Genomic DNA, 24524 nt, shown 5'->3' with positions numbered 1-24524 from the left:
ACTTCGGATAACTTTTTCCAAGTTACGGTAAACTTTTTTTAAATTTTCCGATAAAGTAGTTACACTTTAGAAAACTTTTTTCAAGAAAATAAGTTATTTTAAATAAATTAAAAATTTAGTGTATACCAGAGAAGGTAAAATCTTTTGTACTGAAAAACTTTAAAAAAAATTCTAGTAAACCTTAATTTGGATTAATAAAATAAAAAAAATCAAGGATATGTTTGACATTTTAAAAAATTTATGGGAGTATAAGTATAAATGTGGGGATACATGATAAATTATTTAAAATTTTATTGGCTCAAAACGAGTGTAATAGATATACATTGTTAATGTAAATTATAAAGTATCATTTTATACTGATAATAAATAAAAATCATTGATTTAGTAGTTTTTAAAAATGATATTTATTAATTATGGAGTGAGATTATTTGATGTCAAAATAAAATTGATTTACACCTATAGGTATATAATTTATTTTCTTTTGTAATTAAGTACGGAACAATGTAAAACTTACAATGTTCCATAAAACTACTGCTTTTCATTTTTGGAACAACATAATCTAGCAAAGAAGAGCAATTACTTTTTTTTCCCTGTAAAAGAATAATGACCATTGATCATTAGTGGTGTAAGTTGTTCCCTCGTTTATCAACATATATTGGTTCTTCATTGTTAGACAGACAGACAGAACAATTCATAAGGATGGTTGAAAATCTTCCACAAATTGTTTGATCCATTTTATTTGAAGAAAAAAAAATATTATAGATTTGTATTGTAAGTTAAAAGTGTAGCTAGTCACTTGAAGTGACAACAACTAATAACAAATTGTGTCCCTTTGGATATGACTTTGATTTCTTAAATTTTATCCACAAATTAAATTTAAGTTCTTCAAAGAGAATGTATATGTGTTGATGATAGAGTTTGTGTTGTAACATCAAGGATAAGGCAGAAGCAACTAGATAATGACTCATAAAAGAGGATTTGGATTAATGTTATCTATATGCTGAAGTTGTAACAAAGTATGGCTGTTCATTTGGATAGGCATCGGAGAACAACCATTCTAATAGTTTCATATGGATATGTTAATGGTATTTAGCTTTCTTGCTCAATATATGACATTCACATTCTTTTCATTCAACAAAAAAAAAATCTAAAAATAAAAAATAAAAAGAGTGGTATTCCCTTTGCATAGGAAGATAATATTATTTAAAAAATAAAAATCATGGGCAGATATTCTGTCTATCCTTTTGTTGGAGGAATTTTAGGATAACCCTCTTACATATTACATTGAATGTGTTATTTATTAGGCTAGTAGGTAGGTCCCTCCTCGAGTAGAGATGCTCAAATTGACATTTAGTTTTACATCAACAAGAAAATGAAATAAGAAATAATGGGCCAAAGCCCATAGTTGGGGATAAGGGTCTATTGTCTAGGATTTTTTTGAAAAAAATTAACTATTATGTTGTATAAAAAATTAATTTGTTTTTAGAGATTTTTAATTTTTATGTAAAGTATTAGCTAAGTGGTGTTTATTTACAATCATAAAAATTAGTTTTTTTTTTTTAACTATACAACATACTCATTATAATCAGATTTCTCATAAATATTTTTGAGTAGATTTTCATTACAATTTCTTTTATTTGAAATATATTTAGATTATTTTTAAAGGCTTAAAATGCATTGAAAATCAGTAAAATGTGTGTTTTTATTAAAAAGATATTTTTTCATAAGATACTAAAAAAACTACTCCAAATTCATATGTTTAGTGGCAAAGCAACACAAAAAATTGAAAAATAGAAGAATGAGAATACAAGTTCCGAAAGAAAGAAGTGATATTCTTTAACAAATAATTAACAGAGTAACTATGTTATGTTTCGCCTCAAATTTTGGCATGTTATTTATGTCATTCAATTATTTTATATTTTAATTAATTTTTTTATTGTTGTTATTTTTCTTTTTCTAAAAATAAATAAGATTATCCGTCTTTCATCATTCTCCTCCATCTATTTGAACTTTTAGTGGGATGTGTTCGAACTAGCTTAGTTAAACGATTGAACAATTTTGTGCAAACAGAACAAAGAAGCCAAAACTACAATGCATCCTCTTTTTTATTTCATAAAAAATGGAAGATAATAGAAAGTGTTTATGTGCCCCTTAGAACACGTATAGTGGTCCAACATTTTAAAAATAACATATAGTCTCTCTTTCCCACCAAAAGAAGCATAAAATTAATTTGCTGCAATATTAATTAAAGAATAAAACTTCTATTTAACACAATACTATCTTTTGTGTCCGGTTAGTTTGATTAATTGGAACATGGTCCTTATTGGCATTGTCTAGTTGTGTATCAATGTGAAATGACACTCAACAAAATTTTGCAAAATGTTTAGATTTTAGAACATGGGGTGGTCCCATTACAACTTCCAAAAAGACAAAACAAAACAAAAATCATAGGAAATTAAGATATCCTACCTTGAGTTATATTTAAGCAATTTAAGTTTGGTCTATAGGAGTTTCAAAACTTAGAGGAAAATCCTATTTCAAGTAACTATATGGTAGTTGAACCAAAAGTGTATGCACCATGCCAACTAGTTCTAACCACCTTCATTTTTTTGGGGGTCTCAATCAAGTTTAACCAAAAGAGAAGTACAATTATGTTTTACTAACACTAGAAAAAGATGTATATTAAGAGAAACTTCCAATGATGTTAAAGAGTTAGGAACTTAGGAAATATCATTATTATTTAAAGAATATTTTCCTTTAATTTCATAAATGACATATGAGTTAGGTATAGTACAATCAACGACTTCAGATCTCATATTATTACAATGATTAAAAAAAAATAAAATAAAAAGGATAATTGCTGACCAGCTAAAGGTCATATATATATAGGCATAATGTGATGAAAGGTGCATCTCAATTACTTGCAATAAAAGAGTGGTATAATCAATAAATATAGGATCTCAAGAATATGGACAAATTTATTTTTGATGAAATGAATGTCTGCTTATAATTTATTTATTTATTTTTTAAGGAGAGTGATGCAAGTGGCTATCTATTTGCCTTAAAGAAAAGGGATTGAGATGAGAGGGAAACAAATGAGTGATTGGTTAGACATCACATTAAAAGATAAGGGGACCCTTGATGCTCTTTATTATGCAACCCAAAATCAAGATTTTAATCTTAATTTTATGGCTAATCATCCAATTTTATTCATGTTGAGAAAGATAGCATTGTTGCATCTATCTTTATGCATATAGAAAAAGTTTATAATAGTTGATTTTTTTCTCACCCACTACAACGTATTAAATTTTAGGCGCGAACATCTTAAAACTAATTGATTTGAAAATCAACTTTTATAACCGTAAAAGAATAATTTAAATTTTAAATTATTGTAATAATTATTTATCAATTAGTAGCTTTATATTTAAGTCAATGGAATGTACAACCCTAAAAATGAATTACATTAAAATTTAGACCCTAAATTCTTACAACCATTAATTAAAAACAATTTTATCAATTGAATCGACTAAACATCCAAAATTTGAATAATTAAAACTATTGAAAATAAAGTGGAAGTAATTATTAAATTAGATAAAAATAGACCAAATGAATTATATATAATAGATGTGATTTATATATATTAATGAATTGAATAAATAATCCACTTGTCGTGTTCGTTAAACTGTTTTATTCACAATATATTTAAACGAAAGATATAATTGATTAAAATTAAATCAAAATATCCTACGATCAATTTTAGTTGAATCGATAAATTTAAACCCAAATCTATCAATAACCAATCGATGCTGAAATTAAATTGTGTTTTTGTCTTATAATTTGAATGTGAATGATCACAATTTCAAACTCCACCGTACATATATTACAATATAAAAAAACAAAGTGCATACATGCACATATTTTAAAGGAAGCTTAGAGAAAAAGAAAATGACAAGATGGTCTTTTAACAAAAGGAAATCCTTGTTGACACATCTTTAAACAATTGCATTTTAATATTAATTTTTCATCAATTTAGTATTAGGATGTACGACACTATGAGTACTTGATTCTTTCTACATGATAAGGTGACAAACACTATCATGTTTATAATTTATTGACTACATTTTATTGCCGTGTAGAACTCCATCTCCATTATTATTAGAATATTAATATTCAATATAACTTATCTAAAAGTAAGACTCAATAATTAACAACACCTTCATCATTTATATTAAAAAAAAAATAAAAAAAAATAAAAACCTTCCAATTCACTCGCCTAATTTGATGAAACAACATTAAGTTTAAATGAACTTGATTAATTATAACTCCAATCTAATACTCTCACACTTAATTTGAATTTGATCAAAATGTAGCTTGGTTTACATTACACATTAAGTTGATGATGGATAAGAATTACAATTGGTCCCTCTTTAAACATGCACTTTATTTATGCCCACACATATTAGTAACCACTTGTTTTGTTGGATAAAATATGAATAGACCCTACCAAATCCGATTACTAATGATGGTGACTTGGCTCGAGATGCAAATGCTTAGCCACAATATCACAAAGTCTATGTGGCAAACTCATCCTTTTTACAACATTATTTCCTTTCCTTAGATATGTTTGAATTGGAGACAACATTGTGTTTTCATACTCTTAAGATTAAATACACTTTTTCTCCTTTTATTTTAATTGATACATAATTTTACTTTATTTATTATTAATTTTGAGATATTATAATTGTTATGGTTCACAGATTTCCATTTTTTTTTCCACAGTTGATTTTAAAACTTATTTTTATTATAATTTGTCTTTTTTTTTTATTAATGATCTGAAATTACGTTTGATAACATTATATTGTTTATTGCTGAATTCGACCACAACCTTGTTAAAACTATTTTTTTTTTCAATTTCATTCATCAAATCTAAACTTATTTCTTCAAAATATACGTTACATCATCAAATGTAATTTTATATTATTAATAAATATAACACGTTATAAAAAATATGTCTTAAATTAAGTTGTAGATCCTTCGTATTTGTAAAACAAAACAAGAAAAGTACATTTTTATTTTCATTGAAAATAGGAATTAAAAATGTTTTTAAACTTAAATTATATATTTTACTACTTTTTTATTCTATTTTATGTACAATATAATTAATGACCTCAGATTAGTACAATGATTAAAATAAATAAATAAATAAAATAGAAAAAGATAAGCTAAACTGCTAATTAAAGATGATAAGAGTAGTGAAAAGGTGCATCTAAGTGAGTTGGCTAAATACGTGATTAGAATTAGATCAATTTATTTTAGAATTCAAGAAATGCAGGTGTTTATTTGATTTTATAGTGACAAAAATTAATTTAAATTAATTAATTTTAATTAAAAATAAAATAATTTACATTTAAATATATTTTTGTAAAAGTAACTTAAACAATTATAAATTTAAATATAAATATCACATTTGAACTTAAAAACTATAAATTTCAATTAAAATTAAAATCAACTTTAAAAATAAAATTAATTATACTCAATATCAATTAAATATATCATAATCAATTTTATAAGTAAAAAATTTGCAAAGGAGGAGTCTGAGCAATTTGATTGTTGATAGGTAACATTTGTTACTATCTAGCTACCTCAGCTTTGGAAATAAATAATATTTTCCTCCAATAATAATTCTCCGGAAAATCCTCTCATTTATGATTCTACGCATATTTACTTTTTTGTTGTTGTTGTTGTTATTTTATAAATAAAGAGGGAGGGAATATATCTTAAATATAAATAAAAATAAATTATATTATTTTATCTTAAATATAAGTAAATATAATTTATTTTTATCCTATTTAACTTGTATATAATTTTTTTGTTAGAAATCACCGTAAAAAATTATGCTTACCTAAAAGCTACACTTTGTAGCGATGAGTGAATTTGCAGTGGTGTGAGGTTACTAAATTTCTAAATATAGGTTAAATAAAATTTATTTTAAAATGTTATTAGAGAGGATTTTTAAAAGTATTTAATAAGATTTAATTGATATTTTTTCTACCTTAAACCAAAACTCAAAAAGGCCATCTGCCCATGTGCTGAATTATTTTTGTGTAGAACAAAATTTGATTTTCACCAATTAATGTTGAACATGTGATTTCAAATAATAATTATTAGGGTACTGGCAATGGACATGGTATAGTAGATATGTTAATTTATTAATTAAGGTCACGAAAATGGTATTGCTGGTAATAAATGGGAGCAATTAATATGGCTAATTAGTCCACGCTTGTTTAGAAGCTAGCTAGATGATTAATTAATTAATTAATTAATTAATGAATCACACAGCTAATAAACAACTATACTAGATCCTGATTCAGTAGGGTACCTACCTCTATAGTACTCTTTTCTATTTTGGCAATAATCAAACTTCTTACCAAACATACCAATTATTTTCCTTTCAATTAGATTTGATATCAATCTAATTAAAATAAAAGTTAAAATGTTGGAGAAGAATTACTTGAAGTTATTATTATGTGAATTTTGAAGTGAAATTTGTATAACGGTTTATATATACATAGGTCCACCATGAAAGGATGCACCAACAAAATGAATAAAGATTAGTTAGTGGAAGACAGAGCATCTAACGAAATACCTTCTTTTATCAAGTTGGTTTGACTTTTGATCCATAGATGCATGGTTCCATGTGAAACTTCATGGATATTAGATGTTGAGATGTCTTGAATTTTGAATTTTAGGATGTAGATAACCCAAAAAATGGAGGTTGAAATTGGCCCACCAACATTGTAGAAAAATTTTGTAAAAAAAAATTGTAGAAAATTGAATTAGACAATTAGATCACAAAATATACATAATGTGATGATGTCTTTTAATCTTGAAAATGTTGGGAAATATGTTGTAGAACTTTGTAGTTTTAAAATTTAATTTTGTAATAATTATTTAAATCAATATGATTTTTTTATAGCCATTTTCTAGCGATCAATATCTATCTCCTTAATCAAGTCAATCATATGCTTTTATCAAATTAATTCAACTAAACAAAAAGTGTTTCCTTTAAACACATTTGTTTTATACCCAAAAATTATTTAACATTTGACTTCTTTGTTGCACATGAAGATACATAACAACATCATCCACTCATGTCAAGTGCAAAACTAAATAATTTTATGAAGTCTTTTTTTTTTTCAATTACATTTAATAATAAATTTAAGAATAAGGAGAAATTAATATTTTAAATATGGCATGAATTTTGCATAATTTTTTATAGTAGTGGTTTGACATAATAGCTCTCGCGGTCCCTTAACTTAATTTTAGGTAACATTTCATTCATTCATTTATTTATTTTTCTTGATTTAATTTCTTTTTTTTTATTTTAAATAACAAATTGATCTTTTATATCTTAAAATATAAACAATGTTATCATTTTTTTTACAAAAATTCATCAAAATTTTCAAACAAAACCCTTAAAATTAATTATCATCTTCAATGTAATGCAAATTTTATCAAATGCATAACTCAAATATTCAAATAAATTCATATTTCTATCTCCAACAACATCCAATTCATCAAATAAAGAATGAAAATATGAGTTTATTTGAAGATTTGAGTTATAAACTTGATAAAATTTGTATTATATTGAAGATGATAATTAATTTTTTGGGTTTTGTTTGAAAATTTTGATGGATTTTTTGAATTTTTGTAAAAAATTGATAATATTGTTGATATTTTAAGACATAAATGATCAAATTGTTACTTAAACTTAAATAAAAGACTAATCGAAAAGAAAAATAAATAAATAAATGACTTAAGTATTACCTGAAATTAAGTTAAATGACCGCAAGAACAATTATGCTTAATTGTTTTTAGCATATGTCATAGAGTATTAATATATTTTTTTATGCATAATGAACTCGTGGTCTCAAAATATAATTTCAAATGTTATTTTTAAGTTTTGTTTAACGATTTTTTAATTTTTTTTTTCTTTTTTAAATAAATTTTGGTGGGATCTCTACTATTTTAACAACCCTTAAATTTGTAGGTCCCAAATAGCAAGGTAATGAGTGTGTAGGTTTGCTAGCTAAATATGGTGCCTCTTATGAGGATGTTTTCAGTCTTGAATTGTCTACCCCTTAAATACATTATATTTTCTTTCCCAATTATTGATGCATCATATCACGTATGTGTATGTGAGTGAATGCTGTGTAATTTTACATAATTTCATATGAACCATATTAAGATTGTTTAATTAACTTATGCATATGTCAAATTTAACCTTTTTTTTATACACATGTTAAAGTTTAACTTTACGATATATAAAACTACCATCAAATAAGTTATTAGTAGTTTAATTAGGTACGTTTGAAAGCCAATTAGTTAGTGATGTAAAAAAGAAGTCAATTATAAGTTATATATTAAACACTGCACCAAATAATTTGTGTACATGCTTTACTCCCCTTTTTAGGTAGCACTTCAAAATAATACAACTTATATTCCTCAATTTTTTTACTAAGAAAATTAATGCATTTCAATAAAAACTAATGTTTCCATACAAAGTAAAACATGATAAAATAAACAGAGAAACAAATTATAGATCGTGTTTTCCTTTTCGCATGATGTTTAACGCAAGTTTTGAAAATAAATATATATCGAGAAATATTTTCTCGACATCCAACATTGTATAATTTTTAAATATATTTTTCTCTCTTATTGGAATCCAACTACATACAATTTTAATGTATTTTATACAATATTTGATTTGTGTGTTAAAATAATACGGCTCATATAATAATTAACCATTATGTATGCATGCTAACTATCATATATATATTATTTGTTTAATTGTGTCTTTGGAAAAAGAAAATAAAGAGTATAAGTTGTATTATTTTGAAATACTACCTTAAAAAGGGAGTAAAGCATGTCTAAAAATTATTTGGTATAGTGCTCAATATATAACTATAATTGGCTTCTCTTTTTACATCACTAACTAAATTGGCTTTTAAACTAACTTCTATAATGGAAGATAAGTCAAACACACACACCCTTGAAGGCTAAGTATAAATCGAATATGACATGAATGGTTTTAACATATTTTAGGATATTATTTGATACTTGTAAGTTGTTGACAAGCATGAAAATGAAGGGAGGTGAGGTTGCCACTTGCTAGGTTGGTGTTGACAATTATGCATGGAATGGTGAGTGATTGAGTGAGTGGGGAAGAAGTGAATATATATACAAAAACAAAACCTTAATTCTTTCTTTGCTTTGTATGTGGATTTGGAAGTTGTAACGGAATTCCAATGAGATAATGCTTATAATTCATAAAAGCTTATGTAAAAGCAACTAATTTGTTGTTTCTTTCTCTCTTTCCCCTTTCTCCTTCCGCCAAGTAAACCCATCAATCAATTTTTTATTTCTAAAAGTGAAAGGTTGCTTCTTACTCTTTCTTATAGGATTAGCTAATTAGGTTTCATTTGTTTGTTAGAAATCAATTATCACCAATGGACGGATCAAATTCTTTTATTTTGTGACGCAAGATTTGGATATTGATTTCATATAATACAGATAATTTATTTTTAAAAAAATAGACAAAATATTTCATACGATCAATGATGATTTAACTTAATTTTTAGTAATAATTTAATTTTTTTTTTGACCATTTATTTAATTTTAAGTAATAATTTGATATTTTATGTTTAGAATATCAACAGTGTTATCATATTTTACAGAAATCTAAAAAAGTTATCACCGTCTTCAAACAAAACTCAAAAAATTAATAACTCAAATATTATAACTCAAATATTCAAATAAACTAATAATTATATCTCCAACAACATCAAATCCATAAAATTCAGAATTCACATTTTAAGATTTAGGTTACAGATTTAATTTGGAGAATGATAAAAAGAAGAAGATATTGTTTGGGTGATTTGGGGATCAAATCTTAAAGTGTAAGTTCTTTATTTGATGGATTTGATGTTGTTGTTGTTGGAGATGAAGATATAAGTTTATTTGAATATTTGAATTATGGATTTGATGAATATATGCATTTTCTTGAAATTGATTGTGAATTTCCTGAGTTTTTTTTGAAAACAATGATGGATTTTCTAAGTTTATGTGAACAAGGATAACATTGTTGACATTTTTAAACATAAATGATCAAATCGTTACTTAAAATTAAATAAAAGATCAAATCGATAAGGAAAAAAAAATAACTGAATTGTTACGTGAAATTAAGTTAAAAGACTACGACAAGTATTTTGCTTTTAAAATATTATTATTTATTGTGTTTAATAATCTACATGTAATACTTTTCTCGTCTTATAATGGGTGATTAATATGATCCTTTCATATATATTAAAATAAGAATTTAAATAGATCTTTGATCCTTGTAATTATAACATTTTATTTATTTTGATCTTTGTAATTTTTTTTTTTGTTTAATTTACATTCCTGCAAATGCATATTCATTTTAGAATTGTCATTCATTCAAACTTCTATCAAAAAATTATAACACTGTTAAATTAACTTCACAATGTTTTAAATAATTTTTTTTGAAAGGAAGATTAAAATTTAAAACTTTAATTTCTATTGGCTCTCTTCACACATTCACCCATTTTCTCTTCATCTCCTGCTCACGACCTTTAATTTCATTATTTATACCATATATATTTTGTTTACCAATTTTTGATGTCGATCCCATCCCAAATCACAGAGAAAATACATTTGATTTGCTTTCCTAATTTTTTTTACGCGAGTAAAAGTACCTTTAGTTTTTTCAGCAAAAATTCTTTTAGTGTCAAGTGATATCTTGCTTTGTTAGTCTCTTTTAAATATAACCAGAGAAGTCAAACTAACATCTTCAATAAAAATAGTAAAGATAAATCCTCTAATTCTCTGCTTTATTTCTTTGTGAAAAAAAATATTTGATCTACACCTCTTCAAAGTAGAAATAAATTATTTTCAAGCATTTATTTGCCCCGATTTTCAATAACACATTTGAGCATAAATGAAATTAAAAATAGTGTAATAGTATCTTTAAGGGTCAAAGTGAAAAGATCGTGAGAAGAATGAGAGAAAATGGGTGAATGTGAAAAGAAAGAAACAATATAAATTAGGATTCTCGATTTTGGCATCCCTTTCAAAAAATAATCATATTTTTAATTTCTAATTTTTTCAGGTTTAATTGCAGTTTTTGTCTTCTATTTTATAGTCTCTTCATTTTATTTCTCCCCAATTTTGGTCTCCAAACAGAATTTTGGTCCAAAATTTAATAAAATTTTATTTTTTTAAGTCGCATTTCACCATTTATGATCATAGATTTCAGATACAATTGTTGTACAATGAGATCTTGAGACATGATGTAACTTAAATAAACGCAAAAAAAAAAAACAATTTCATAAAGTTTTAGATCTAAATTCTGTTTGGGGACCAATTAAATTCATTTAAAATAAGTGTATAAATAAATAAAAATTATTAAATTATTATTATTAAATATTGATCTATTCAATATCAATATAAATACAAAGTAAAATATATTGACTTGATAGTTTTCCAAATAATATTAATTGGATGAGAAAATTTAAAAAATAAATTATTGATATTGCGTTAAAAATCGCACGGACAACTCTTTTTCTTACATTTTTTTTAATAAATAAATGATTCCATTATGTATTGTGGGAGTAGTCTATTGTGCTATTTATTTTACATTATTATCATTTAATTAAGTGCGCAGTACATTAATATACATAATTGTACATTCAGACAATTTGCGCAATGCTATAAATGAAATTTATTAAATTTTGTTTTAGCAAAAATGAATTTTTTTATTACTGGGAGTAAAACTAAATATTTAAAGAAACTATATTGACTTCTCAATGAAAAGAAAAAGAAGTTGAATATTGCTAGTTCTGAGTTGTTACTGTAAATGGGATATTCTTCATTCATGTGTAAAGATTTATTATTTTTTTTATAGACAAAACGGTAAATACTATTTGAAGTTTATACATAAAAAGTTATAATTTATCAAGTTTGATATGATCACAATAAGTGGTAACTATCTTCCTCAAGAATTTTAACATCCTTACATTTTAAAAAATTTAATTCAAACCTACCTCTATCAAAGCCAGAATAAATTATTGCAAATCAGATAAATATTTAGTTGCAAATCAGTTAAATTACTGTAAGAAGTAATGAATGATCAGCAACTATGCTGATTAGTGGGAGTGACCTATACCTATACCAAACAAATGTTTGATTTGACTCTATTTAAGTGCATGTTTTGTTTAATTAATTTAATAAACATTATTTAAAACTAGTTACATGAAAGGAGAATCTCTGAACGAAAATCAAATATATGTAAAGTATGATTTATGTAGGTTACTTAGCTGACCGGTGAACTTTGCACTTTTTTTTTTCTTTTACCAATTTATGTGTTAATAGTATAAATTTTAACACATGTAATATTATGTTTTAAATTTGGATTTTTGGTTTTGAAATGGAACGTAGAAATTGTCGTGGAAGAAAGTGACGATGATATTCTAAACTTCTCGATTGGGTAGTACTTGCACACACTCTGACAATAAAATAAGTTTTTATTAAAGAATTATATATTTTCATAGTTATAATTTAGCGTACATTTACTATTTCATGTGTCTTTCTTTATACATCGAATTCTTTAGAATTTTTAGAAGAGTTCGAAGAAGTCATAAGAGAGAGAATATATGATATATATAAAATTTGTGTCATTTGTAATAAGAAGTTGTGGTCGTCACATGATAATTATAATCAGAGTCTTATTACTATCAAATGGCTCAAAATGCGGATAAGGTGAACTATTGTGGTCCATCTTCAATTGATCTCTTTTTCGGCCATCATGTGGTTAAGATTGAAAGTGTAAGGAGCTATTGTGGTCTATCGACTTCATATTCCTTCGATGAGTGAGAATTTACCATAATTTGAGAAAATAATAGGATATTATCAAATCGACTTAATCCAAAATGGTATCATTCTTAATGAATTTGGGCTTTAACATACTGAATTTGGTCTAGAAGACATTCAATTAAATTACACTATAATATCAATTTATTATATTATTTTTTAAAATATCTTCATAAATATATTTTTTAATTAGTAGTTACTAGTTAGCTTCGTGTACAAATGGAACCTAAAACACAATAAAATATATAACACAGGTTGATTTTCCATTTGTTTATGAGGAGCAATGCATAAGAATGGAGCTGAGGATCTTTTTGCCGCTACTCGTTTCACTTCAAAAAGATCATCAAAAACGCGTTTTGACCAATAAAATCAAACACACCTTTATGAAATTCAAATTCAGTATCTAGTCGATGTTAATTGTTAAATAAAAATATTAATTAATAATAATACACACAAATTTATTGATAAAGTCCCAATTAATATGAGATAAAAGGTGATTTTTTTTTTTTTATAAAAAATAACATAAAAGATATTACATACTAGCTTTTTAAAAATAAATTACAGTAAATTTTATATAATATTAAAAAGTGGCACTAATCAAATCATACAAATTAATTTATTAACACTTGCAAATACAAATAAATATAAACTTTTTGTGTAATTAATATCTCATATCTGCAAGGACAACTTCAAAATTAATCATTTGATTAACCCCTAGATTATTTTTGACAGATGTTTTACATTTTAGTGTGGAACAAGGTGACAATAACAAACTATTTCCATGTTTTATTTGTTCTAAAATGGTATGTATGTTTATATTTTTTACATTTCTTAATCAATGATTTTATTTAAATAAATTATTTCTTTAACTCTTACTACCATACATACACGTGTATGGTCTATTTGTTTTTATCGTAAATATAATAGAAATTAATTTTTTTACAGAATTATTTAAAGAAAAATCAAATATTTGATTGAAGTAAATAATATACATATACTTATACTTAATTAATTAAATAACAAAATATAAATAATATAGTTTAAATAAAAAGTAAAATTGAAAAAAATACTACACTAAAATCATATATTTCTTTTATATATACTATATAATTTGTTTAAGTACAATGTATGTACTATATAAATTTAAATGACAAAATTGGAAGAAAAAAAATACTACATAGAGTCTAGATTTATTTTATTACTTTGTTTTTCTCTTTAAAATTCGACTACACACAATCACAGTATATTTGAATGTATTTTATAGAATGTTGAATATAAAGTCTATTTTGTGTAATATATATATTAATTAGTAAGGGAAAAAAGAATTTCAATTTGATGGTGAAAGGACAAAGTGTGTCCCACTGAGTTTCCCTCTGTAACTCAGACTCAAACAGCATCCACTCCTCACATTTTTGAATGTTTATAAATGCAACTCCAAACCACTGCAATAACAAAGTAACAACATCCTTCACACAACAAATACTAATTTCTTTATTCCAAAAAAAAACCAACACTTTCTCTCTCTCACTCTCTCAGGTTTCAACCAGCTCTCTCTTTTTTTTCTTCCTTTCACACACTGTTTAGAGAAAAATAAGTAAACACATAACAAAAGTTGTAGAAAGCTACAACATTTCTCTCTCTATACATTGAAGCATAGAATAAAGTGTTGAAAGACTACTTCTACTTTATTACAAAGCAAAGAGAACATTGAAGTTTTTATTTTTATTATTATTCATTGTTGTTATCATGGGCTTCAAGCTCAATGTGTTGTTGCTATTGGTGTTGCTTTCAAGTTCATTGATTGGTCATTTTGAAGCCTCTGTGTCATATGATTATAAAGCTATCACCATTAATGGACAAAGAAAGATTCTACTTTCTGGGTCTATTCATTACCCCAGGAGTACTCCTGAGGTATTTTCATCAAATGTGATTATGGGTTGTTTTCATTTTGTGATTTTATCAAATGGGGTGTTTCCAAGTTTCTACCTTTTGTTTAAAAGGAAAATGTTTTTTTTGTGTTGTGAAATTTGAGGTTTATTTGTTTTTTTTTTTTTTTGGTTTCAGATGTGGCCAGATCTTATCCAAAAGGCTAAAGAAGGTGGTTTGGATGTGATTCAAACTTACGTTTTCTGGAATGGACATGAACCTTCACCTGGAAAAGTAATTAACATAAAACAATGTTTGTTATGCTAGTAGTGTAATTTAAATAAAGTTATTTTTTTTCTTCTAGTTTTTGTGATTTCAATTGAAATAATAATTAATTTTTTATTTTTATTTTTTTATTACTGCAGTACTATTTTGAAGGGAACTATGATTTGGTGAAGTTCATAAGGCTGGTGCAGCAAGCAGGACTCTATGTTCATCTAAGAATTGGTCCTTATGCTTGTGCTGAGTGGAACTTTGGGTATTGAAAGTTGAATTTTTTATTTTACTTTAGGAAAAAAACATGGTTAGTTGAAATTTATTAACAGCTTTATCTGGTTAAATTTTTTTTAGAGGTTTTCCTGTTTGGCTCAAGTACATTCCAGGAATCAGCTTCAGAACAGACAATGGACCTTTTAAGGTGAGATAACTATCTTTAAGAATCACTAATAATAGAAAGAAAACAAAAAACAAATGTGTTGTTATATATATTTCATGTTATTATTTTACCCTTCTACTAACTTGATTTTTTTACCTTTTTTTTTATGTTTCTGTGGTGAAGTTTCAAATGCAAAAATTTACTACTAAGATTGTGAATATAATGAAAGCAGAAAGACTATATGAGTCTCAGGGTGGTCCAATAATTTTATCTCAGGTAAATACCCTTATGCTTAATTCAACCACTTCCTTTATATCTGTCAAAACAAAAATCACTTCCTTTGTATTTTCTTGTAAATATATCTCTTTTTAATGAAAAAAATATAATCTTGTTACTTTAATAAAGGTATTTACTTTTGGTACTATTGTTTTTTGCACAGATTGAAAATGAATATGGACCTATGGAGTATGAACTCGGTGCTCCTGGTAAAGCCTATGCTCAGTGGGCAGCACATATGGCTATAGGACTTGGTACTGGTGTTCCATGGGTCATGTGCAAACAAGATGATGCTCCTGATCCTGTTGTAAGTTCAGCTTATTTTTACCTTTTTAAAGAAAAAAAATCTTTTTTTACCTTTGCCTAACTTGTGAATTGTAATACGGGTGATAATAGGTCAAGTTGACCAACAAGAGCTTATGGCCTAGTCTACGTCAGACTCAAGCCATATTAGTTTTTTTAAAATAGACAAGGCTAATGTTTTTTTAAAAGCCTATTTATTCGCTTGTTAGTCTATTCAAAGATATGTCTCATTACTTATTTATAGATGTTAAATGAAGTAGGTTTTTAAGTTGGCTTATATGTCATACCACTGATAACAAATTTTCATAAAAGTTAGACTAAACTTAAAAGAAGCCTACGGCAGACCACAAGTTAGACTTAGGCCTTAAATTTTTTGACAGGTCAGACTTTGCAAAGCCTAGCTCGGCCTAGACTATTTTCACCCTCAATTGTAAATGTTGTCTGTGAGAAGTGTAAGCATGAAAATGATAGAAAGGGAAGAGAAAAGGAGAAATGATGTGATTATAAGAAAGTGAAAGAGAAATACAAAGGGGTGTAAAAGGAGATGTAAGAGAAAGGAATGTGAAAAATTAAGATTATTCTCTAATCTTTATAACTCTTTGTCCTTGGTGGGGATACTACTCTGCATGTTGCAACCATATTGTTCAAACCATTCAATGCTATTCTCATCATCATGCCCAGTTTTTTAGCATCATAACTTTAATGAAATTACCCTACATGCATGTTGTTAAAATTCAAAATTTGACACTAATCAATTTCTGTTTTTTAGCAAGAGAGAGATATAGTTATATAAGATAAAGATTAGAAATATTATCTTTGCATGTAAATCCAATTTTTTTGGGATAATGTTGTATTGACTTTCAGTCAGGGTCATTTTCCAGCTCCTAATTCTAGTGTAAAATTTTGCAGATTAATACTTGCAATGGTTTCTATTGTGATTATTTCTCTCCAAATAAGGCTTACAAACCAAAGATGTGGACAGAAGCTTGGACTGGCTGGTATGATAAATTTGTAGCCTATGAAGCACTAACATACATACTGACATGGCATTGACAATTACACATAGACACTGATAATAATTTGAAAAATAGAAATAATTGAATGTAGCCACATGTATCGGTGTCATGCCAGTGTTAGAAACCTAACACATTTTCAGTTTGACATGATGATGCAACATAGTTTGTAGCTCATATTGGTGCCTTGTTACTTCTTAAGAGGTATTGCCTGATTGTTCACTGCTTGTATTCCTTTTTTAACTTTGTAGGTTTACTGGATTTGGAGGTACAGTTCCTCATAGACCTGCCGAGGACTTGGCATTTTCAGTTGCAAGGTTTATACAGAAAGGAGGATCATTTATCAATTATTACATGGTAACTTCAATATCATTGATTTTTCAGTGTGTCAGTATATGATTCACCCTTTTTTGTTTAATTCAACTAAGCCTCTTTGCTCTGTTCATTTTCAGTATCATGGTGGAACAAATTTTGGAAGAACTGCTGGCGGCCCTTTTATTGCCACAAGCTATGACTATGATGCACCTCTTGATGAATACGGTATTGACTTGAGATTCAAATATCCATGATCTATATCTATATCTACTGGTATTAAGACACAGTTTTATAGTTTTTGTTTAATTCCATTCATTGAGTTATTATACTATAATTTTCACTATGCAGGGCTTCTTAGGCAACCAAAGTGGGGTCATTTGAAGGATTTACATAGAGCAATAAAACTCTGCGAACCGGCTTTAGTTTCTGCAGATCCTACCGTAACTCGTCTTGGAAACTATCAAGAGGTATATCTCAACAATTCAGTTATCTGAGATTTTTGAATCCTATTTAAGTTCTTTGTAATAATTGGAAAAAATGATTACCTTTCATCACTGATATCCTACAGGCTCATGTTTTTAAGTCAAAGTCTGGAGCTTGTGCTGCATTCCTTGCAAACTATAATCCACACTCTTATTCAACAGTTGCATTTGGGAATCAGCATTACAACTTACCTCCTTGGTCTATAAGCATTCTTCCTAACTGCAAGCACACTGTCTATAACACTGCAAGGGTGAGCAAAAACTTGAACAAACTTTTATTTCCAATGGCTAGAACTGGCACAGTTATGTATTATGATGCAGATTTTGATCCTGTTTCTATAAACATTTTAATAAAGTGGTTTTTGTACAAGTGCTTATGTATAAGCTGTTTTTTGTAAAGTCAATGTGTTTTCATATAAGTTATAAGCTGTTTTTCGTAAGCTATCTTGGAGAACTTGTGGAAATAAGCTGAAAATGGCTTATTAGCTCTTTCAAACAGTCTCAAAAGTGCTCATGCTAGTAGATAAGCTCATATAAGTCAATACAAACATATCCTTTATTACTGTAAAGCTTGACCAAGTAGAAAATTTCAGCGACAGTGATAATTTGAAATCTCTTTACAGCTTGGTTCCCAGAGCGCGCAAATGAAGATGACACGTGTTCCTATTCATGGAGGACTCTCTTGGAAAGCGTTTAATGAAGAGACAACCACTACTGATGATAGTTCCTTCACTGTGACTGGCTTGTTAGAACAGATAAATGCAACTAGAGATTTATCTGACTATTTGTGGTACTCTACAGAGTGAGTGTCATATTTATAACTTTGCATTTTTCTTACTCCTTTTTTTCTCTTACAATTCTTGGTTATATTATAGCATTGTTAATATATTTATTCATTCATTTTGGTTTTCTCCGTATTGAATACTTATGTTGTTTCTTTTTCTTGCTAGTGTTGTGATCAATCCGGACGAAGGATATTTTAGGAATGGAAAGAATCCTGTTCTTACAGTATTATCTGCTGGTCATGCTTTGCATGTTTTTATCAATGGTCAGCTGTCAGGTGAGTCGCAAATCCTCGGTTTATACCATTGAGCTTATTATCAACGGAATCTGATAATTGTCTAATAATTTCACCTTCATCTTCAATACATTGAGCCTATTCTTTATCCTCTTGTGTCAGGAACTGTATATGGAAGCTTGGATTTCCCCAAACTAACTTTTAGTGAGAGTGTGAACCTTAGAGCTGGTGTTAACAAAATCTCCCTTCTAAGTGTTGCAGTTGGACTGCCGGTTTGTTTTCTCCCTCCCTCTCTATTTGTCTGCGTGTGTGTAAAATATTATCGACTCAAGATCACCTATGCACATCAAAACTAGCTGGTTTTTCAGAAATATGTAATGTAGTTGATGTCATGATGACTATGTCAATGTTATTCATTTGGTGCATTTTATATACAGAATGTTGGTCCACATTTTGAAACATGGAACGCCGGTGTTCTTGGTCCAATTACATTGAATGGTCTCAACGAGGGGAGAAGAGACTTAACATGGCAGAAGTGGTCATACAAGGTTCTTTAAACATTCACCGCGTTTTCTCAATTTTTGTCATTGCTTGAGTTTGCTTGATATTCATTTGAATGCATGTTTCATTTAGGTTGGTCTTAAAGGTGAAGACTTGAGTCTTCATTCTCTTAGTGGAAGTTCCTCTGTTGATTGGCTTCAAGGATATTTAGTTTCTCGAAGGCAACCGTTGACTTGGTACAAAGTGAGTATCATAATTCCTCTATAACATTGCAGAAGTTACATAAACATATGTTTTTGTTTTGCTTTAATGTTTGTCTATATTGATCCATTCGTCTTAATTTAGTACTCTTTGATTAAATATTATTCTTATGAACATTATATGCTATTGCAGACTACTTTTGATGCCCCGGCCGGAGTTGCGCCGTTGGCTTTAGACATGAACAGCATGGGAAAAGGTCAAGTGTGGTTAAACGGACAGAGTCTCGGACGTTACTGGCCTGCTTATAAAGCAACTGGTTCTTGTGATTATTGCAATTATGCAGGAACTTACAATGAGAAAAAATGTGGAACTAACTGCGGCGAGGCTTCTCAACGATGGTAAGAAATATTTAACATTTTAACAGTTTTGTTTTAATGCTGATGAGAAACACCGAACGAACTAAACTAAACTAATTGCTGTCCGATCAAATTTCAGGTATCATGTTCCTCATTCTTGGCTGAAACCAACAGGAAATTTGTTGGTTATGTTTGAGGAATTAGGTGGTGATCCAAATGGAGTGTTTTTGGTTAGAAGGGATATAGATAGTGTTTGTGCTGATATTTATGAGTGGCAACCAAATCTTGTTAGTTATCAGATGCAAGCTTCTGGTAAAGTAAGCAGACCTGTGAGTCCAAAAGCACATTTGTCATGTGGTCCTGGACAAAAAATCTCATCAATCAAATTTGCCAGCTTTGGCACTCCGGTAGGGTCTTGCGGAAACTACCGCGAAGGAAGTTGTCATGCTCACAAATCATATGATGCTTTTCAAAGGGTATTGTTACTTTTTGTTCTATGTTCTCTACGATGGTTCCTTTTTTTTAGAATAAAGGAGATAACACAGTCAATATAAAATTGTTTCACATTGACAACCAATCACATCTGGCTAAGACTACAAACAGTTATGTAACTGTTTTTATTTAAAAACGGTAAAATATGGTATGACAAGTTGAAGATTTCTGATTGGATGTCAGTGGAAAACAACTGTACTGACAGTGCATATCCCTTCATCTCTTTACCTGGAAAAAACACAACTTTTCAATGATCCATAAATTTTAATGTCCCTTTTTTCTCATTACATTCTTTATTGTTGCAGAATTGTGTTGGTCAGAGTTCATGCACCGTGACGGTATCTCCTGAAATTTTTGGAGGTGATCCATGTCCAAATGTCATGAAAAAACTCTCAGTAGAGGCCATTTGCACCTGATCATTTTCAATCTCAGAAAATAAATGGAACAAAGATTTAAAATATATTTTTCCTTATGCAATTCAATACATGGTTTTTTGGTCCATCAAAATCTACTACACTTCTAGATCACCAGCAGCATTAAATTTGGCTTTTACAAAGGTGAAGTTGCAGATGAACACAACACACTATTTGGTTGAAAAGCCTATAGAGAGTTGCTGTGATGATTGTGGTTATGTTATGTGTATATATATTGGTATTGAGCTTGTGTTATATACAAAGGTGAAAGAAGTTGAAAAGTTGGTTGATGCACATTGAGATGACACCAATTGAGTCCATGTGCAAATTGGTTTTTGCTTGTGTGGAAGTCTCTTGCTTCCTGTAATATTATTCTTGTTATTACTATAAATTGTTTTCCTTTGTAGATGCATGGAGAGAGCAATTTAGTTATTTTCTATTTGAGAGAAACTTTCTAATGTAATAAGATTAGACATGTTAAATTCAGTGATAATGTTATTATGGTTTGAAGTCCTTGTTTCTTCATTCTGTCATGTCTTGGTTTTATAACAATATTCTTCTGTTATGCTTTTACATAAAATTATTGTTTTCCACATTGGATTTAAAATATATATATTAATAGATGGAATGTAATCCATATTATAAAAATAGAAGTGAATGACGGTGATGAATTAGTTTAATGACTCCACAAAAATAGAACTGCCCCAACGAAATAAAAAGTCAAAAAGTGAATTCGTATGTAAGAAGTGGAAAATGAAGAGCAACACTTTCTATTATTATACTCTTCTCTCACACAAATGCACGATCCTCCATTCTCCTTCATTCTTCTCTTCGTCATATTCGTACCACCCATCGTCGCTTTCTTTCTTTCATCTCTCCGCAAAACACCCCACGCCACTCCGAATCTCGCTTCCTCCGATGATGACCCGAACCCGTTGCTGGAGTCGGGTCAGGATGAATTGAAGAAGAAAAAGAAGAGGAAAGGCAAGAAGAAGAAAACGAATGAATGTTTGGATTCGGATACCCGACCCGAATCGGAATGTTTGAACCCGTTTACTTCTTCGAGTAGTGTTATGCAGAAGAAGATAAAACCGCACTATGATGAGCTTGTTAAATGCAACCATTCAAATAAACTCACACTCTCACAGGTTTATCCAACTCTCCTATTACTTACTTATATGTTTGCATTCAATCTCAATTCATTTAATTACTCCATTATCTACTATTACTCAAATTTTAAATGTCCCTAAATATGAGTTCATGTAGTAGAAAAAGAAAAATTCCATACATTAAAGTAACTATATATGTTTTTTTAATATCTCTAATAAATACTATTAAATGTTTTAGAAGATGAGGAGTTAGAGTTGTACACATTTATGTATGAAAAGCAGAAAAGGTAGTAGTATTTTAGAAATAGCAAGATATACATAGAAAAAGAGCTCCATTCTTCATAGGTGGTTTTAGTTTTAAAATCATGATAGATAATCGTTTCATTTTCTTTGTTTCTTCATAAAATGTCAATCTCTTTGCAAAAGAGATGGTGGCATCAAATTTATTTAAACGTGAGCACCTTCAAAGATAAATATTTTTTTATTTCCAAATGCAGGTTGTACAGTTTGCAAACAGTTTGGTTGATGCTAGGAGTGAGCTACAACACAAGTATTTCCTAATAGCAGCAACTTGACATAGTTTTTTTTTCTTTTTTTTGCTAAGTCCTTTACACTCTTGAAAATTCATGGATAATATTGTATATTTCTGCTTAGACTATGCTGCTATGGATGAGAATGATAGTTTTCACCTGTCTGTTCATATACTCATGATATGTTACATAATTTTATATAATCATCTATTGTTTGAAGTTTGAACTATTTGTATCTTTAATTATTTCTGACTTGATTGAGTTAGACATCAATTCTTGTGAAACTCGTTTAAAACTTCAAATCACTTTATCTGGGGTTGGGTAGCCAAGCTGGTTAGAGCTAAGGGTAAAGGAGTTAAAGGACCAGAATACAAACCTTGATGAAAGATAAAATACTAACGTAACAACTTATATAGTAACATTTGCCTATCCAAAAAATCACTCACTTTATTGGGGGTTATATGCATACTCAGATCTTTCCATTTTATGTCTCATGCTATTCTGATTGTCTTCATGCTCTCTTATTGTAACAGGGCTGATCTGATACAACGCAAGTTTGTGATAACAAAAGCTTTACTATGCAAAGCAGAAAGATCTTCTTTTGACCGACTTCGACAACAGGTTGGTTTGAATATTTGATAGCAAGAAGTTTCATGTCAATGGAAACTATTCAGTGTTACTTTTTTTCAATATTTCAGATATACAAGCTTGAATTAGAGCAAAAACGATTGGAAGAGGATGCTTTTGTTTATAATTGGCTTCAACAACAGCTTGAACTCTCACCAGCATACAAGAAGGTATACCACAAGCTCTACATATCATCAATGTGACACTTTGTGGCTTATGGAGCCTAATTGTACTTTTTTACTTGTTTTTTATTCTTATCCTAATAAAACTTTGCAAATACACAATGGATGATAAAAATGTTTTTCATAAAATAGAATTTCATTCATTATATCAGTCAGTCTACATTTTTATTAAAAAGTTTACTTGCATAAAACTTGTATAATAAAAAGTATGTCATTGATTCTGTATTTTTTATTTCTAAGAAAAGAAAATAGATATGATTTTTCAATTAAAAAGTTATAATATTTTCACGTATAAATCTTATTCATAATTAACAAATTTTCTGTTTTTCAAATTTTTACAATTACATTTATGCATATAAAAACTACTTGCCATATGGATTTTTGGGTGACTTTGTATGCTACTTTGTTTCTGTTCATTATAGATTTCTGATATTAACTAACATTTTGCTATGATATACTAACTGCACATTCCTCTGTCTATAAAGATGCTTGAAATTGGAGTTTCCATGGAGAAGGAAAAATCCTGTAAGTTGGGAGACAGAAGAGATGATGAATTTTCTGACATTTCTTTTGAAGAACTATTGGCACAAGAAAAGAAGGATTCATTTTGGTCAGTTATGTTTCATTTATTGTTTGCAGATGTTAAAAGTGTGCCTTTCTTGAGGAATCAAAAATAATTCTCTTTTTATAAGTGCAACATTAAATGTACTATTGCATTATTCAATAAAAAAAATTACTTTTGATTCCTTAGCTGCTTGTGAAGGGCCCTTTTGTTTATTAGTTAGTTTTATAATTTCATAGAAGTCTTACTGATTATCAATAACCATTTTCTTATTTTCACAGGCAAAGAAATGGGAAATCAAGACAAAGTTCAAGCTAATGACACTGCTAGTTTAGATAACATTAACTAGAGTTAGTTTAGGATGTAAATCCAAATGCTATTTCTGTATTTTTTGGATTGCCACAGGCATGTCCTTTTTGGTTCTTTTCCTGTGCTGTTTTTTGGTGTTATATGGAATGGATCTATTGCATGCAACTGCGGCACATCCGTAGTCGTCGGACTGACGGCCCAGATTGCATGCAATTTTCACTTCATGCAATCCAGATCTATATAATTATAGCTTATATTGCTTGAGTTTCATTGAATGGATGTGACGTTCAGATATATACTATGAAAACAAACTTATGAGGTTTTGTTTGCTGAGCTAAAAACAGATGAGACTCTAATGCTGCTCCT

At 28.3% G+C, this 24524-nt stretch overlaps 2 protein-coding genes across 4 annotated transcripts; both read left to right on the top strand.

Annotated features, from left to right (window-relative positions):
• Window positions 1-14341: 14341 nt before the first annotated feature.
• On the top strand, window positions 14342-21364 carry LOC101506247 (beta-galactosidase 1-like). 2 transcript variants are annotated; one of them, XM_027336299.2, is made up of 19 exons: window positions 14342-14484; window positions 15013-15108; window positions 15240-15352; window positions 15445-15511; window positions 15653-15745; window positions 15909-16052; window positions 16958-17046; window positions 17313-17418; window positions 17514-17601; window positions 17725-17843; window positions 17945-18109; window positions 18482-18660; window positions 18809-18918; window positions 19039-19148; window positions 19314-19424; window positions 19510-19620; window positions 19771-19976; window positions 20074-20410; window positions 20732-21364. In XM_027336299.2, exons 1-19 carry the CDS (start codon window positions 14365-14367, stop codon window positions 20840-20842), a joined length of 2475 nt encoding a protein of 824 aa, XP_027192100.1. In that variant the 5' UTR covers window positions 14342-14364; the 3' UTR covers window positions 20843-21364. The 2 variants fall into 2 exon arrangements, with proteins under 2 accessions (XP_027192100.1, NP_001266102.1); NM_001279173.1 differs by lacking the exon at window positions 14342-14484 and adding an exon at window positions 14636-14859.
• Window positions 21365-21492: 128 nt separating this feature from the next.
• Window positions 21493-24524, top strand: LOC101506575 (uncharacterized). Of its 2 annotated transcripts, XR_012163880.1 has the most exons (7): window positions 21493-21987; window positions 22446-22498; window positions 23012-23099; window positions 23177-23275; window positions 23773-23897; window positions 24131-24294; window positions 24361-24524. XR_012163880.1 is itself a non-coding variant. In XM_004510314.4 (6 exons), the coding sequence occupies exons 1-6, from the start codon at window positions 21637-21639 to the stop codon at window positions 24165-24167; spliced, it is 753 nt and encodes a 250-aa protein (XP_004510371.1). In that variant the 5' UTR covers window positions 21493-21636; the 3' UTR covers window positions 24168-24524. The 2 variants fall into 2 exon arrangements, 1 of the variants encoding a protein (XP_004510371.1); XM_004510314.4 differs by having other exon boundaries at window positions 24131-24524.

This window comes from Cicer arietinum, chromosome 7, assembly GCF_000331145.2.
Source record: "Cicer arietinum cultivar CDC Frontier isolate Library 1 chromosome 7, Cicar.CDCFrontier_v2.0, whole genome shotgun sequence".
NCBI classification, from domain to species: domain Eukaryota; kingdom Viridiplantae; phylum Streptophyta; class Magnoliopsida; order Fabales; family Fabaceae; genus Cicer; species Cicer arietinum.
The sequence above is the reverse complement of the archived record's forward strand: the minus strand, read 5'-3'. Positions and strand labels throughout refer to the sequence as shown.

What these genes read in the sequence shown, in the direction of transcription:
- LOC101506247 (NM_001279173.1), top strand. Translation starts at nt 14,695, where the DNA reads ATGGGCTTCAAGCTCAATGTGTTGTTGCTATTGGTGTTGCTTTCAAGT. An exon ending in AACCGTTGACTTGGTACAAA is followed by an intron (nt 19,621 to 19,770) that starts GTGAGTATCATA and finishes ATGCTATTGCAG; the next exon opens with ACTACTTTTGATGCCCCGGC. An exon ending in CATATGATGCTTTTCAAAGG is followed by an intron (nt 20,411 to 20,731) that starts GTATTGTTACTT and finishes TTATTGTTGCAG; the next exon opens with AATTGTGTTGGTCAGAGTTC.
- LOC101506575 (XM_004510314.4), top strand. Translation starts at nt 21,637, where the DNA reads ATGCACGATCCTCCATTCTCCTTCATTCTTCTCTTCGTCATATTCGTA. An exon ending in AGGAGTGAGCTACAACACAA is followed by an intron (nt 22,499 to 23,011) that starts GTATTTCCTAAT and finishes TTATTGTAACAG; the next exon opens with GGCTGATCTGATACAACGCA. An exon ending in TCTCACCAGCATACAAGAAG is followed by an intron (nt 23,276 to 23,772) that starts GTATACCACAAG and finishes CTGTCTATAAAG; the next exon opens with ATGCTTGAAATTGGAGTTTC.